The sequence below is a fragment of the Bos javanicus genome, chromosome 6, assembly GCF_032452875.1.
Source record: "Bos javanicus breed banteng chromosome 6, ARS-OSU_banteng_1.0, whole genome shotgun sequence".
Classification (NCBI taxonomy): Eukaryota; Metazoa; Chordata; class Mammalia; order Artiodactyla; family Bovidae; genus Bos; species Bos javanicus.
Window position 1 is genome coordinate 19658902 of NC_083873.1, and position 15351 is coordinate 19674252.

A 15351-nucleotide genomic window follows, 5' to 3' on the forward strand; every position below is an offset into this window, starting at 1 on the left:
TAAAAGATACTTGCTCCTTGGAACAACAGACTGGTTCCAAATAGGAAAAGGAGTACGTCAAGGCTGTATATTGTCACCCTGCTTATTTAACTTCTGTGCAGAGTACATCATGAGAAACGCTGGGCTGGAAGAAGCACAAGCTGGAATCAAGATTGCCGGGAAAAATATCAATAACCTCAGATATGCAGATGACACCACCCTTATGGCAGAAAGTGAAGAGGAACTAAAGAGCCTCTTGATGAAAGTGAAAGAGGAGAGTGAAAAGGTTGGCTTAAAACTCAACATTCAGACAACTAAGATCATGGCATCCGGTCCCATCACTTCATGGCAAACAGAAGGGGAAACACTGAAAAGAGTGAGAGACTTTATTTTGGGGGGCTCCAAAATCACTGTAGATGGTGACTGCAGCCATGAAATTAAAAGATGCTTACTCCTTGGAAGGAAAGTTATGACCAACCTAGATATTAAAAAGCAGAGATATTACTTTGCTGACAAAGGTCCATCTAGTCAAAGCTATAGTTTTTCCAGTAGTCATGTATGGATGTGAGAGTTGGACTATAAAGAAAGCTGAGTATCAAAGAATTGATGCTTTGGAACTGTGGTGTTGAAGACTCTTGAGAGTCCCTTGGACTGCAAGGAGATCCAACCAATCCTTAAGAAATCAGTCCTGAATATTCATTGGAAGGACTGATGCTGAAGCTGAAACTCCAATACTTTGGCCACCTGATGTGAAGAACCAACTCATTGGAAAAGACCCTGATGCTGGGAAAGATTGAAGGCGGGAGAAGGGGATGACAGACGATGAGATGGTTGGATGGCATCACTGATGCGATGGACATGAGTTTGAATAGGCTCCGGGAGTTGGTGATGGACAGGGAGGCCTGGTGTGCTGCAGTCCACAGGGTTGCAAAGAGTTATGACCAAGTGACTGAACTGAATTGAGGTGGCACTAATGGTAAAGAATCCACCTGCCAATGCAGGATACCCAGGAGACTTGGTTTGATCCCTGAGTTGGGAAGATCCCCTGGAGGAGGGCACGGCAACCCACTCCAGTATTCTTGCCTGGAGAATCCCATGGTCAGAGGAGCCTGGCATCCATGGGGTCGCAAACAGTCGGGCACGACTGAAACGATGCAGCATGCATGCACGTACCTTGTTCACATACACTATGCTCAGAAATAAGACTGGACATTGTTAAGATGTTAATTCTTCTGCACGCAATCACTAAGTCCAATAAAGGCTTTTTCATGGAACTTGACAAATCAATGTTAAATTTTAGATGGGAAAGAGCAAAAGGGCAGGAAGAGCCAAGATTATTTTGAGGGAGAATAAGGCAGGGCTTCTTTCTGCCAGACATCAAGACTAAGAAAGCTGTGTGTAATTAAGAGAGTAATTAGCATTAATGATTCTGTTCAGATTGTTTCTGTAAAGCATCCAAAATTTATGGCCAAGGAGGAGGTGGAAATTGGGCTAGGTTTGGAAGCGAGCCTTAGAAATAATGAAAGACTTAGGACTCAAAGGGTAAAATCAGGAATCTTTAGTCTGATGATTCTAACAATACTGTACAAACAATGATAAACATGTTAAAAGTAATACTTTAGAGATATATCCAAATTTAAAGCAACGAAAGTTAGTTCATAGCTGATGTTCCTTTCCACTGACATAAACACCTGAGATGCCTTTTAAATGTAGTACCAAGAAATTTGGCCAAAATAGAATTTCTGTGAAGTGAGATATGGAAAATATAATAAAGATTTACTGAGAAAGGAGCTAAAATGTCTTGCTTTGGATGTCTTCAAAAATCAGACTGACTTTTAGTCTGTCAGGAAACGTCGGTGTTAAATTTACTAAAGGTGTTGAAAGTCATGTTTGGCTACGTCAACTGTTTCTAGTCATGAATTCTAGGTATAATGTGAAGATGCTCTCTTTTGTTGAGACTGAGGGGAAAATTGAATTGCACTAATTTATATACATTGTTTTATCTCTCCCCATGACCTTCTTTCACTTCCCCAAATACAGACACACACATGCTTTTCCAAAGTAACTGCTCTCATTCAGCAGCAAACATGTCTCCAGGTACTCAGTTAAAAATCTACTCAAGGAGTATCATTGTCATCCCTACATTGTGGAAGCTCTAAACTCAAAATATAATAAGGGAAGGACAGACACCATTTACCCAGGCATGTACTTACGTATTTTTAGTCTCATTAAATTCAAAGCAAACTGTGGGATGATTTATGAAGGATAAATAATAGGTTTGAAACAAAGAAGTCAGATGATTATTTAAAATTTGCAGTGAAAGTAAATTTGGTTATATAGAAGTCACCTTTGTTACTATTATATATAATCAACATCTAGTTGGTTATGTATATAAACCATGGTTTTAACTATCTATGGTAATTTTTTACCCCATACTGGATTTCTTTGCCTATCCAAGAAGTTCTAGCTAGCTTTTGTGTGAGTTACTCGCTCAGTCGTGTCTGACACTGTGATGTCATGGAGTATAGCCCACCAGGTTCCTCTGTCCTCAGAATTTTCCAGGCAAGAATACTGGAGTGGGTTGCCATTCCCTTCTCCAGGGTATCTTCCTGACCCAGGGATTGAACTGGGTCAACCACTTTGCAGGTGGATTATTTATCATCTAAGCCACCAGGGATGGAGAAGGCAACGGCACCCCACTCCAGTACTCTTGCCTGGAAAATCCCATGGATGGAGGAGCCTGGTAGGCTGCAGTCCATTCTAAGGGTCAGACACGACTGAGCGACTTCACTTTCACTTTTCACTTTCATGCATTGGAGAAGGAAATGGCAACCCACTCCAGTGTTCTTGCCTGGAGAATCCCAGGGATGGGGGAGCCTGGTGGGCTGCCGTCTATGGGGTCGCACAGAGTCGGACATGACTGAAGTGACTTAGCAGCAAGCCACCAGGGAAGTCCCTAGTTGGCTTACTTTCCCTAATTCTGAGAACTTTGCTGTTCTCAATAAAGTATGTGCTGCTTTCCAAACTTATACTGGGCTATCTATTATTCTCAGATAATTGAGCAAGCTATATTTTATGCAAAGGAGGAACCGTCATACAAGGAAAATAGTCTGTGGGACTCCCAGGCTGTGCATATTCTTCTCTTCTGACTGAAATGCAGGCAGATGGTGAGAACTGATCTGTGATTTGAGCCCAGTCATCAGACATGTGAAAAGTAAGCAACTCTTTTCTCATTGAAGCAGCCCTGGTGACACAGAAATACTATCTTCCTACAGACTGCATGGTCCCTGGTTTTATTTTTTTAATGGTCATTCAGTAACACTGATTTAACATCTATTTACTCATCACCTTGTGTGAATCTTGCTCTAGGCTGGGACAGGTTTATAATGGTCAACATCCACTGACATTTATGAGAACCTTCTCTTCTCACTCCCTGGTGGTCTAGTGGTTAGGATTCAGTGCTCTCACTGCCGTGGCCTGGGTTCGATTCCGGGTCAGGGAAACCTTTCTGAGGGGCTTCCCTGGTGGCTCAGATGGTAAAGAATCTGCCTGCAATGCAGGAAACCTGGGTCCAGTATTCTTGCCTGGAGAATTCCATGGACAGAGGAGCAAGATCACAAAGAATCAGAGATGACTGAGCAACTAATACACTTTCTCTTCTCACTTTAGCTTAAGCATATTCACTTTTTCCTTTCCTCCTTAGGCAGGGAAAATAATTTACCAGTAACTTCTGCATAAAAACTATTCAGATGACATAGGCAATAACAGTCACTGCTTACTCTTCTTTAGAACTGGATTTGCTAATTGAGTTTTAAGAAAAAAAAACAAAATAAAAACAACATTAAGCCCAAACAATAAGAAAAGTCCGCAGGCCTGATGCCTGGATATGTCTATAGATGGTAAAGGAAAACCTTATATGTATTTTTACGCCACGTGGAAGGTATTAAAATATATTATTCATTCTGTGAACAGTTACTGAGTTCCTACTATGTGCCTGACATTGGACTAAGTACTGAAAGTGTAATGGTGGATAAAACAGACTGCTTGGAGCTTAAATTCTACGGAGAGACACATGATAAACATACACAAACGTATTCCATGGAGAAAGCGAGTAACCAGGAGAGGCCACTGTGGATTAGCTGGGCAGAGAGCTTCCTTCTAGAAAGTGACAGCAGCTAACACAGTATCTGACTCACATTATAGAAATGTTCAGGACACTGTAGATTAGTCATCCAGTAAATATTCTCCTCTGTTTGCTGCTGAATTTTGTTTTCTTGCTTAATTATAAACTGTTGTTGTTTAGGTCAGATTAACTAGATCTAAAAGCAAACAAACAAATACAAATGAACAAAACCTGGCTTCTTGAGAGAGCTATGAAAAAGAAGTCAGGAAAAGCAAATAATGATTCTTTTATCGTAAATATTGAAGAAAGATTTTAGTATTTGGCTAATTCTTTCTGGTAGAACATTGAGTTCTGTTACATTTTTGCTTCCTTTCGATCAGTGATAATGTTATTTGGGGTCATGGATTCTTTAGAGAATCCAATTAAGAGTCTAATAAAGACTAGGAAAACACATGTCCATTTGAAACATGGGGTGCAATTTCAGGAGAGGTTCACACATTATCTGTCTCAGGTCACAAACCCTTTAAATTACTACCAAAGATAAAACTTACCTTGCTAGATGTCAAACCGAGTGTGATTCTGGCTGGTACTAGAATTCAAATGGAAAGAATAAAAATGAAGAAAGCCTAACACATACTTAATATTCTAAAGGCATCTGGAATAAATGGAAAAAGTTAGATTTTTATAATAGTATGGGGAAAAGTAACTAATAACATGAAAAGAAATATTGAATTTCTACCTCAAACTACCCCCACAAAAGAAATTCTTGCTGAGTAAAAGTTTAAATGTAAAAACTAAGAATTAGAACATCAAAAATATAGGTATTTTTTTTTAATCACTGTGTGTGAAAAATCTTTCTAAGCAGAAATCACAAGAGTGACAATATATGAACAAATGTGTATTTTAAAATTTATAACTAAACAAAAACAGACACAACTCCTTCCTCTGGAAAGGCCAACTTAAACTGCAATATAATTAACAAAAGTCCTTAATCCATAAATAAACCTTTCAGTTCAGTTCAGTTCAGTCGCTCAGTCATTTCCGACTCTTTGCGACCCCATGAATTGCAGCACGCCAGGCCTCCCTGTCCATCACCAACTCCCAGAGTTCACTCAAACTCATGTCCACCGAGTCAGTGATGCCATCCAGCCATCTCATCCGCTCTCGTCCCCTTCTCCTCCTGCCCCCAATCCCTCCCAGCATCAGAGTCTTTTCCAATGAGTCAACTCTTCACATGAAGTGGCCAAAGTACTGGAGTTTCAGCTTTAGCATCATTCCTTCCAAAGAACACCCAGGACTGATCTCCTTTAGAATGGACTGATTGGATCCCCTTGCAGTCCAAGGGACTCTCAAGAGTCTTCTCCAACACCACAGTTCAAAAGCATCAATTCTTCGGCGCTCAGCCTTCTTTACAATCCAACTCTCACATCCATACATGACCACAGGAAAAACCATAGCCTTGACTAGACAGACCTTTGTTGGCAAAGTAATGTCTCTGCTTTTTAATATATTATCTAGGTTGGTCATAACTTTCCTTCCAAGGAGTAAGCGTCTTTTAATTTCATGGCTGCAATTACATCTGCAGTGATTTTGGAGCCCCCAAAAATAAAGCCTGACACTGTTTCCACTGTTTCCCCATCTATTTCCCATGAAGTGATGGGACCAGATGCCATGATCTTCGTTTTCTGAATGTTGAGCTTTAAGCCAACTTTTTTACTCTCCACTTTCACTTTCATCAAGAGGCTCTTTAGCTTGTCTTCACTTTCTGCTATAAGGGTGGTGTCATCTGCATATCTGAGGTTACTGATATTTCTCCCAGCAATCTTGATTCCAGCTTGTGCTTCTTCCAGTCCAGCATTTCTCATGATGTACTCTGCATATAAGTTAAATAAGCAGGGTGACAATATACAGCCTTGACATACTCCTTTTCCTATTTGGAACCAGTCTGTTGTACTGTTTATCAATTATACTCCAATAAAAATTAAAAAATAAAACTCATACTATATACTAACACATATATATGGAATTTAGAAAGATGGTATCAATAACCCTGTATGTGAGACAGCAAAAGAAACACAGATGTATAGAACAGTCTTTTGGACTCTGTGGGAGAGGGAGAGGGTGGGATGATTTGGGAGAATGGCATTGAAACATGTATAATATCATATAAGAAACGAATGGCCAGTCCAGGTTGGATGCAGGATACAGGATGCTTGGGGCTGGTGCACTGGGATGACCCAGAGGGATGGTACAGGGAGGGAGGAGGGAGGGGGTTCAGGATGGGGAACACGTGTACACCTGTGGCAGATTCATGTTGATGTATGGAAAAACCAATACAATATTGTAAAGTAATTAGCCTCCAATTAAAATAAATAAATTTAAATTTTAAAAAACCTCATAAATACATATATAAATATATACAAAGAATAAACCTTTACTAATCTTTATGTAAAAGATGAAGGTACTAGATAAAAAATGAGCCAGAAATATGTACACAATACTTGGTCTTAATGCAAGAGGTCAACATATGTGTTGATTAAATGAATAAGTTGATGAATAGGCAGAATTTAAATGGCCAGTAAACATATGAAGAGTATGCAATTATGTGAATAATGTCAAGAATGAATATCAAAAGAAAATAGGATTTTGACCATCAAATTGGCCAAGATTAAAACAAAATTCTGATAACACCTATGTTGGTTAAGGGTGGTGGTGGTGGTTTAATGGCTAAGTCGTGTCTGACTGTTTGTGACCCCATGGACCGTAGCCTGCCAAGCTCCTCAGTCCATGGGACTTACCAGGCAGAAATATGGGAGCAGGTTGCCATTTCCTTCTCTAGGGGAACTTCTCCAAACCAGAGATTGAACCTGCTTGGAAGGTGGGTTCTTTACCACTGAGCCACAAGGGAAGCCCCAGTTAAGGGTACAGGGATATAATCTTACATTCCTAGGTGTGTAAACTCATACCTTACGGAAGGAATACCTGGCATTATATAGATCAAGCACTTTAACAAAGGAGGCAGAATTTGCAAATCTGAAACTCCTTTTAATAGAAATTTCTCCAACCTTTGGCAACAATAAAAACAACTCCTTTGAGTGTTTCTTTCTGGAAAATTCCTTTCTGAAAGTAAGTATGAAAAGTCCAGGGACTTCCCTGGTCGTCCAGTGTTGAGAATCCACCTGTCAATGCAGGGGATACAGGTTTAATCCCTGGTCCCCGAAGATACCACAGGCCATGGAGCAACTAAGCCTGAATACTACAAGTACTGAGCCCATGGGCTGCAACTACTGAAGCCCTTGTGCCTAGAGTCCAAGCTCTGCAACAGGACAGCTACTGCAACGAGAAGCCCACACACCACAACAAAGAGTAATTTGGGTTGCAGCCCGAATTTGCTGCAACCAGATTTAGACACTTTCTCAACTGGAAGATGCAATGGCCTTTTCTTTGTTTACTTCTTCCTTCCTTCCTTCTTTTCCTTTTCTTCTCTTTCTCCTTCAAATACATTGCTGACGGTACATTATTGTTTGAAATTACCTGCAACCTCCACCCCAAAGGGTTTATATATGTATCTCCCCACCTTAAACTCAGGAGGGGCTATGTAATTTGCATTAGTCAACAAACTGAGGGAAGGGAAGTACAAGAGACTTGAGCAGAATCTTTAGTAGGGGGCTGATAGTGGGCCATGTCTTTTCTTCTTTGCCACCAGACTAGCCATGTTCCTGGTAGAGGCTGCTTGGTCAGGCATGATAGTGTAGTCAGCGCTAACTTGGATGGATATGTAGTATAAGCAAAAAATACATCTTTCTTGTGTAGAACTTCAAAAGGTACAAGGATTTAGTTACCATAGGTTGTTTCAGCCAATCCTAAGAGGATTGTTGAGGAGCCTGAATTTGAATAGTATCTCTGCCAATTACTGGTTAAATTCAAACCTAGGTCTGTTCTTACTATGAAACATTGGTCTTAGTTCTGTAAGATGGGATTACTAATGGTGGCTACCTTTGAGGGTCATTATGAGGATTGAATGACTTTAAAAAGAGACTAAGGTATTTGTAAAGGGCTTAGAATAGTACCTAGCAAATACAGTATTGTTGTTTTTTAGTTGCTAAGCTGTGTCTGATTCTTTTGTGACCCCATGAAGAGATAGCTCACCTAGCTCCTCTGTCCATGGGATTTCCCAGGAAAGAATGCTGGAGTGGGTTGCCATTTTCTTCTCCAAAATACAGTATTCAGTTCAGTTCAGTTCAGTTCAGTCGCTCAGTCGTGTCTGACTCTTTGCGACCCCATGAATCACAGCACGCCAGGCCTCCCTGTCCATCACCAACTCCCGGAGTTCACTCAAACTCATGTCCATTAAGTCGGTCATATTATCTAGCCATCTCATCCTCTGTTGTCCCCTTCTCCTCCTGCCCCCAATCCCTCCCAGCATCAGAGTCTTTTCCAATGAGTCAACTCTTCACATGACGTGGCCAAAGTACTGGAGTTTCAGCTTTAGCATCATTCCTTCCAAAGAAATCCCAAGGCTGATCTCCTTCAGAATGGACTGGTTGGATCTCCTTGCAGTCCAAGGGACTCTCAAGAGTCTTCTCCAACACCACAGTTCAAAAGCATCAATTCTTCGGCACTCAGCTTTCTTCACAGTCCAACTCTCACATCCATACACAACCACTGGAAAAACCATAGCCTTGACTAGACGGACTTTTGTTGGCAAATAATGTCTCTGCTTTTCAATATGCTATCTAGGTTGGTCACAACTTTCCTTCCAAGGAGTAAGTGTCTTTTAATTTCATGGCTGCAGTCACCATCTGTAGTGATTTTGGAGCCCCCCAAAATGAAGTCTGACACTGTTTCCACTGTTTCCCCATCTATTTCCCATGAAGTGATGGGACCAGATGTCATGATCTTAGTTTTCTGAATGTTGAGCTTTAAGCCAACTCTTTCACTCTCCACTTTCACTTTCATCAAGAGGCTTTTGAGTTCCTCTTCACTTTTTGCTGTAAGGGTGGTGTCATCTGCATATCTGAGGTTATTGATATTTCTCCCGGCAATCTTGATTCTAGCTTGTGCTTCTTCCAGTCCAGCATTTCTCATGATGTACTCTGCATATAAGTTAAATAAGCAGGGTGACAATATACAGCTTTGACGTACTCCTTTTCCTATTTGGAACCAGTCTGTTGTTCCATGTTCAGTTCTAACTGTTGCTTCCTGACCTGCCATATAGATTTCTCAAGAGGCAGGTCAGGTGGTCTGGTATTCCCATCTCTTGAAGAATTTTCCACAGTTTATTGTGTTAAATAAATCTGTGTGTGTGTGTGTGTGTGCAGAACAAAGTCTAGGAAGGAATATAATACAGGATTAACAGTTACCTTAAAGTGTTTCCTCTTTTTGTTTACCACATCTTTTAGTTTCTGCCCAACACACATGTATTTCTGGTATAATTTCAAAAATCTATTCAAAACTACTTTTTTTTTAAATTGTACCTAAAAAAATGTATGTTTTATTACGATTTCATTACTTCCACAGGACTGTATCTCTAATTGTGAAAATCAACAGGAAAACAGGTGTCACTATATGGAAGTTCTATTAATGCCAAATTTCTGGAACCATGGAGTAGGCAGCACTTGAAGCCAAAATCTTGAGAAGGAGGTGAAATAATTATCATCACATGCATTTCATTTTGCATGCATGGACTGAAAATACTGTTTTCTAATAGAACTGAAATTTGTCTCCTTAAATAAGATAAGGTTGTTTAGTCATTAATAATTATATCCCTGCTTCTCTGGGCCAGGCTCAAAAGTCAATAAACATTAAGCTCTGGCTTCTAATATTACCACCATGGCAGGAGATAAATTAGTGAGGAGTAGCATTATTTTTGATGGACGGAGGTAGGGGTGAGACCAGGTCACTTACTCAGATTGCTGTCACTGCAACAGCCTTCCTGTTGCCTGCATCCAACTCTTTTTATTTGCTCTGGCTGAGAAGAAATCCTGGCAAGAATTTACACAGAAAAATCATGATCCAAGGGCAATTGTTAATACCCATGTCTAGGACTGGCCTCAGCCATCCCAGCTGGAAAACCTCAAGGTGACAGCATCAAAACTATTGATATCAAATAGTAATAAACAAAGCATCTACACTGAAAATTACAAAATACTGCTGGGAGTTATTAAAGAAGATCAAAATGCATGGAAAGGCACGTTATATTCATGGATTGTAAGATTCAATATTGTTAATATGTTCATTTTCCCTAAATTGATCTAAAGATTCTAGGCAACACCAAAAATCTCAGCAGGCCTTTTGCTTTTAAAATAAACTGATAAGCCAATTAAAAATTTATATGGAAAAACAATGGATTTAGAACAGACAAAATAATCTGGAAAGTAAAAAAAATTGGAAGACAAGCTATCTAATGTCAAGACTTACTATAAAGCTCCAGTAATCGAACAGATTAATGGAACAGACTAGAGAATTTAGAAACAGATGCATACATATACATCAGCTGATTTTCAACTGAAGTGCCAAGTAAAGTCAATAAGGAAAGGTTTTTAAACAAATGCCACTGAAACAACTGTATGTTCCTCAAAGCCTACCTGTGTAAGTGAATATTGATTTGAGATGAATCACAGACCTAAATATAAAAAGCTGGAACCATAAAGTTTCTATAAGAAAACACAGGAATAATTTTTATAATCTTAGGATAAGTAAAGATTTATTAGAGAGGACACAGAAAATATTAACTATAAAAGGAAAATACAGATAAATTAGGCTTATTAAAAATTGAAACATTCATTATGAAAATGAGTAAGTAAGCCACAGACTGGGAAAAATAGTCTCAATATATGACAAAAAGACTCAAATTCAGAATACATGATAATTAAAAAACCCCAAATTACCTGTTTAAAAAATGAGCAAAAGACTTGAGAAGACTCTTTAGAAATGATACTTCACATGCCAGTTATCAGAGAAATGAAAATTAAAACCACGATGAGATATCATTTCACATCCACTAGAGCAGAGAAAGCAATGGCACCCCACTCCAGTACTCTTGCCTGGAAAATCCCATGGATGGAGGAGCCTGGTAGGCTGCAGTCCATGGGGTCGCTAAGAGTCGGACACGACAGAGAGACTTCACTTTCACTTTTTTACTTTCATGCATTGGAGAAGGAAATGGCAACCCACTCCAGTGTTCTTGCCTGGAGAATCCCAGGGACGGGGGAGCCTGGTGGGCTGCCATCTATGGGGTCGCACAGAGTCGGACACAACTGAAGCGACTTAGCAGCAGCAGCAGCACAGTGGTAAAAATTTAAAAAACTGACAACATCAAAAGTTGGTGAGGATGTGGAGAACTAGAGCCTTTATACATTGCTGGTGGGAACATATTTAAAATGGTACAACCACTTTGGAAAATTGTTTGGCAATTGACATTCACTTCCTCAGCAACCCAGCAATTCTACTATGGGGTATTTATCCAAGAGAGAGGAAAATATATGTCTACATAAAGGCTTGTAGAAGCATATTCATAGACCTTATTCATAACATCCTCAAAGTGAAAACAATCCATATAAATACAAATAGGAGAATGCATAAACACATTGATACATTTATACAATGAAATAACACTTAGGAATAAAAAGAAAGCATTGATACACACAACAAAGTGGATATTTCTCAAAAAATACCATGTTGAGCAAAAGAAGCCAGACACAAAAGACAGTATACTAAATGATTTCATTTACATGAAGGACAAACATAGGCAAAACAAATGTAGGATGATAGAAATCAGAGAGTGGTTGCCTTTGGGGTGGGGGAAATCGGACAGAAAGCAGATGAGAGAATTTTTGGGCTGACAGAAATCCATTATATCTTATTTCTGGTGGTGGTTGCACAAACTGTATTAACTATACTTAAGTAAGAATACTTAAAATCTGTTATTTTATTGTCTGTAATTATACCTCAATTTAAAAAAAGACATTCTAGGATAAAAGAGCATGGTATGTTTACCGGTGCAAATGACTAAGATACTTAGGGCTGATGGTTGCTTTTTTAATTTAATTTTAGCCTAGAAAGCAAGAGTTCAAACCCCTGTCCCTGTGATAAATTATTCCTGTGTTTTAATCCACAGTAATGAAATAGTTATTTATTAAAGCCCTTTCTTATCATGATACGTGTCATATAGGGGACAGGGGTTGAAAACATCAAAATCTATGAAATAAATTTTATCTCAAGTGGAATACTCAGGACATGTAAAAAAAATAATCAGCAGCATGTGAGAAAGGACATGGCAGCTGGTTTTAAAAACTCTGGCTGGTGGAATAAGAACAATTTGAGTGGGGAGAATTACTCAAATAAGCCTCTGTACTCTATTACTTCTACCTCCAAGTTATACTCAGTAAGTTTTACCCCCCCAAAAAAATTAATAAAAAATGATTGGTATCTGAAAAACAAATCCTGGGACCACACATTACATTACGATATAAAGAACTTCATTCATGAACCTTTCTTTTGAATCATGATTTACTTCTACAGGCAAGGCACTGTGTCTCCTGCAACTCATCTTTATATCCTTAGAAGAACCTAGGCCAGCATCTTGAAATTAATGGATCTGCAATAATTATTTATTGACTTGAATTAATAAATCAATGTACTGACTAATTAGTTAGAATTTAAGTCCCAATTACATGTTCTTGTAATGGGAAATTTACCAAAATTATTTTATAATATCTTCATGTAAATTGTTTGAACCAGCAATGATCTCATTTGGTAATTTATGAGAAGTATATTTAAAAGGAGTACATGAAATGATATAGAAGTCCAACTCACCCCAGCTTAAAAATACAAGCATACTGTAACTATCTGCCTGGGTTTTTGAAAAAAAATTATTTAAAAAGTACAATTGCTAAAAATATAAAAAACAAAAAAACCCACCGAGTCAAGTTTTGGTCTCCATTTGAATCTCTAAATGATTATAAGAGTGTGAGTACACTATTTTGCACTGAATACCACACTGGCAAGATCAGAAAAGCTGTGAGATGAGAAGGAAATTGTTATTCCAGTGATGGAACCTCCTCTCCTGAGTATCACTCTGCCAGCAGCTGAGACTTCAGAGGATTCTCACTATGAAAATCAGCAGTCCTTTAATCACACATTACAAGAGCATTTGTGATGCTTCGCAGGCAGCCCTCTTCTAAGACTTTCCTGCTGGGTTCTTTCCTGAGCACAATAGGATCAAGATGGCTACTGCTGTTTCCTAGTTATGCTAAGACTCTCCTGAATGCCACCGGGCTTTTATCACGGAGAGGGATGGCAAAACATCAAATGTGAATATCTTGCTCTAAATGGGGACTCCCACGATCATGTTATTTTTGGGAGAGCAGCTCTCTGGCTCCATGGATATCACTTGAACAGAGAAGCCATGTTCTTCTGCAGCTCTTGCTCGATCCAGGTCCACCAGGCACATGCACTGTTTTCCTGAAATATGTAAAAATGGTATCATGAGATGCCCTTCAGCTAACAGTGCAGAGTCAGTCTGTTTAAGGGGCTCTACACAATGACAAAATCTATTATGTACAATGATGTTTGCCCCCACATCCTGTTTGGTCTCTTTCAATTTAATTCTTGATCAGTATGGAGAGAAGACAATAACAAATATAAGACAATTTCACAGATTTATTGCTGCTAGTAATTTAAACAACATTAATCTTTTAAGATGTATTTATAAATAAATCTCAAATAAAAAAACTACAAATTCCCCACTTTGGTAAAAATCCATGTTAAGACCTTTTCTCTTCACCCTCTATGAAAAGACATTATCTGCCATATTGTAGAAAAAGAAAAATCTGTCTTTAAGAATGTCCAAAATAACATCCAGACAAAGGGACACTTCGAAGACATATTATATTTTGCAGTTGGAGTTTTCAGGATACAATGAAGAAATGAGAAATAGAATATATTTGAGAAAATTCTCAATTGTGTGTTGATTATTTCAGGTGGATGTGTAATGCTGAGTGTAATATTATCTTAATTTAATGGAGTGTCCACACCCCTATGAAACAGTGGTATTCAATTTTCTTTTTAATCTTGGAAAACAAAAAAGGAAACCTGACTGGCAAGTAAAGCAGTTATTTTGTGTCCTTTGGCAAATGCAAACTTCTATTTCAAAGTAGCTAGGGGAAAAAAAAAAAACAACGGACTGATTTGAGGTTGAATACATTCAAAGCTAAGGTTTGCTTTTATACTTTCCATTTCTTTAAATTCAATATATAAACTTTTCATCATCTTGGAAAAAAAGGTTATTGACTATGCGGAACTTCACTCCATTTTTTCCTCAACAATTATAATAAGGCCTATGCATCATTTTAAAATGATTTGTTTGAATGACCGTAGAAATTGCTAAGCTAAAACAGCCTTAGAAGTGAAGGCAAAACTGAAATAGAAAAGTTCTTCTGTGGAAGACATGAATCCGCCCAGAAAAACAGAGGAAGGTGAAATTGTTAGGGGAAGCACACTGATTGAAACCGCCCGCCCTGGCCAGGCACCATAGTAACCATTTGCATGAGTTGTTTTATGACGGGAGATCCTGGTAAGGAATACGGAACTAATAAGCCACCACCACCTGGAAGAGTTCGGGAAAGGTCGAAAGGAGACACCGCGTGTGTCCGTCCACTTCCCAGAATCCCTCTTGCTAGCATCCATCTTGGCTGAGTGATGCGTGCGCCACCAGGAAAGACTCTGAATTAGAACGATTGGCCAAAGACAACCCGGAAACTAATCCCATCACCAAAAAACCGGAGACTGCGAGCCACGTGGCAGAGCAGTTCTCCTGGGTTCCCTTACCCTGCTGCTCTCCACCCGGGTGCTGTTTCCCAATAGGATCTCTTGCTTTGTCAGCACATGTGTCTCCTCGGACAATTCATTTCCGAGTGCTAGACAAGAGCCCAGTTTCGGGCCCTGGAAGGGGTCCCCCTTCCTGCAACAAAATCAGTAGCTAAGAAACTGACAACGAAAGATTCAAAATATTTTGTATATTTCTCTTAAAAGGCCCCATGCCATAAAGGATGGACTGTGATGGAAATGTTATAAAAAGAGATGTCTAGAATTCCATTTAGGCTAAATGGCCCCTTCATCAACAGCTGCATGGCTGTCAATTCTTTTTTTTCCTTAAAATATTGTTCCTCCTTTAAGACATCTGTAAATGTGTCCCCCTCCACCCCACCTACCCTTCAATTTAAAATGAAACATTCTCTGTCAGAAAG

General features: G+C 39.1%; 1 protein-coding gene across 2 annotated transcripts in view; it reads right to left on the reverse strand.

The window, feature by feature from the left end:
- Nucleotides 1–5124: 5124 nt before the first annotated feature.
- GSTCD (glutathione S-transferase C-terminal domain containing) overlaps nucleotides 5125–15351 on the reverse strand; it is a 155985-nt gene continuing 145758 nt past the window's right edge. For both annotated transcript variants that reach the window (XM_061419470.1, XM_061419471.1), the window contains exon 12: nucleotides 5125–13567. In XM_061419470.1, coding sequence (XP_061275454.1) covers nucleotides 13431–13567 — 137 coding nt within the window. In that variant the 3' untranslated portion in view covers nucleotides 5125–13430. The remainder of the gene's footprint in view (nucleotides 13568–15351) is intronic.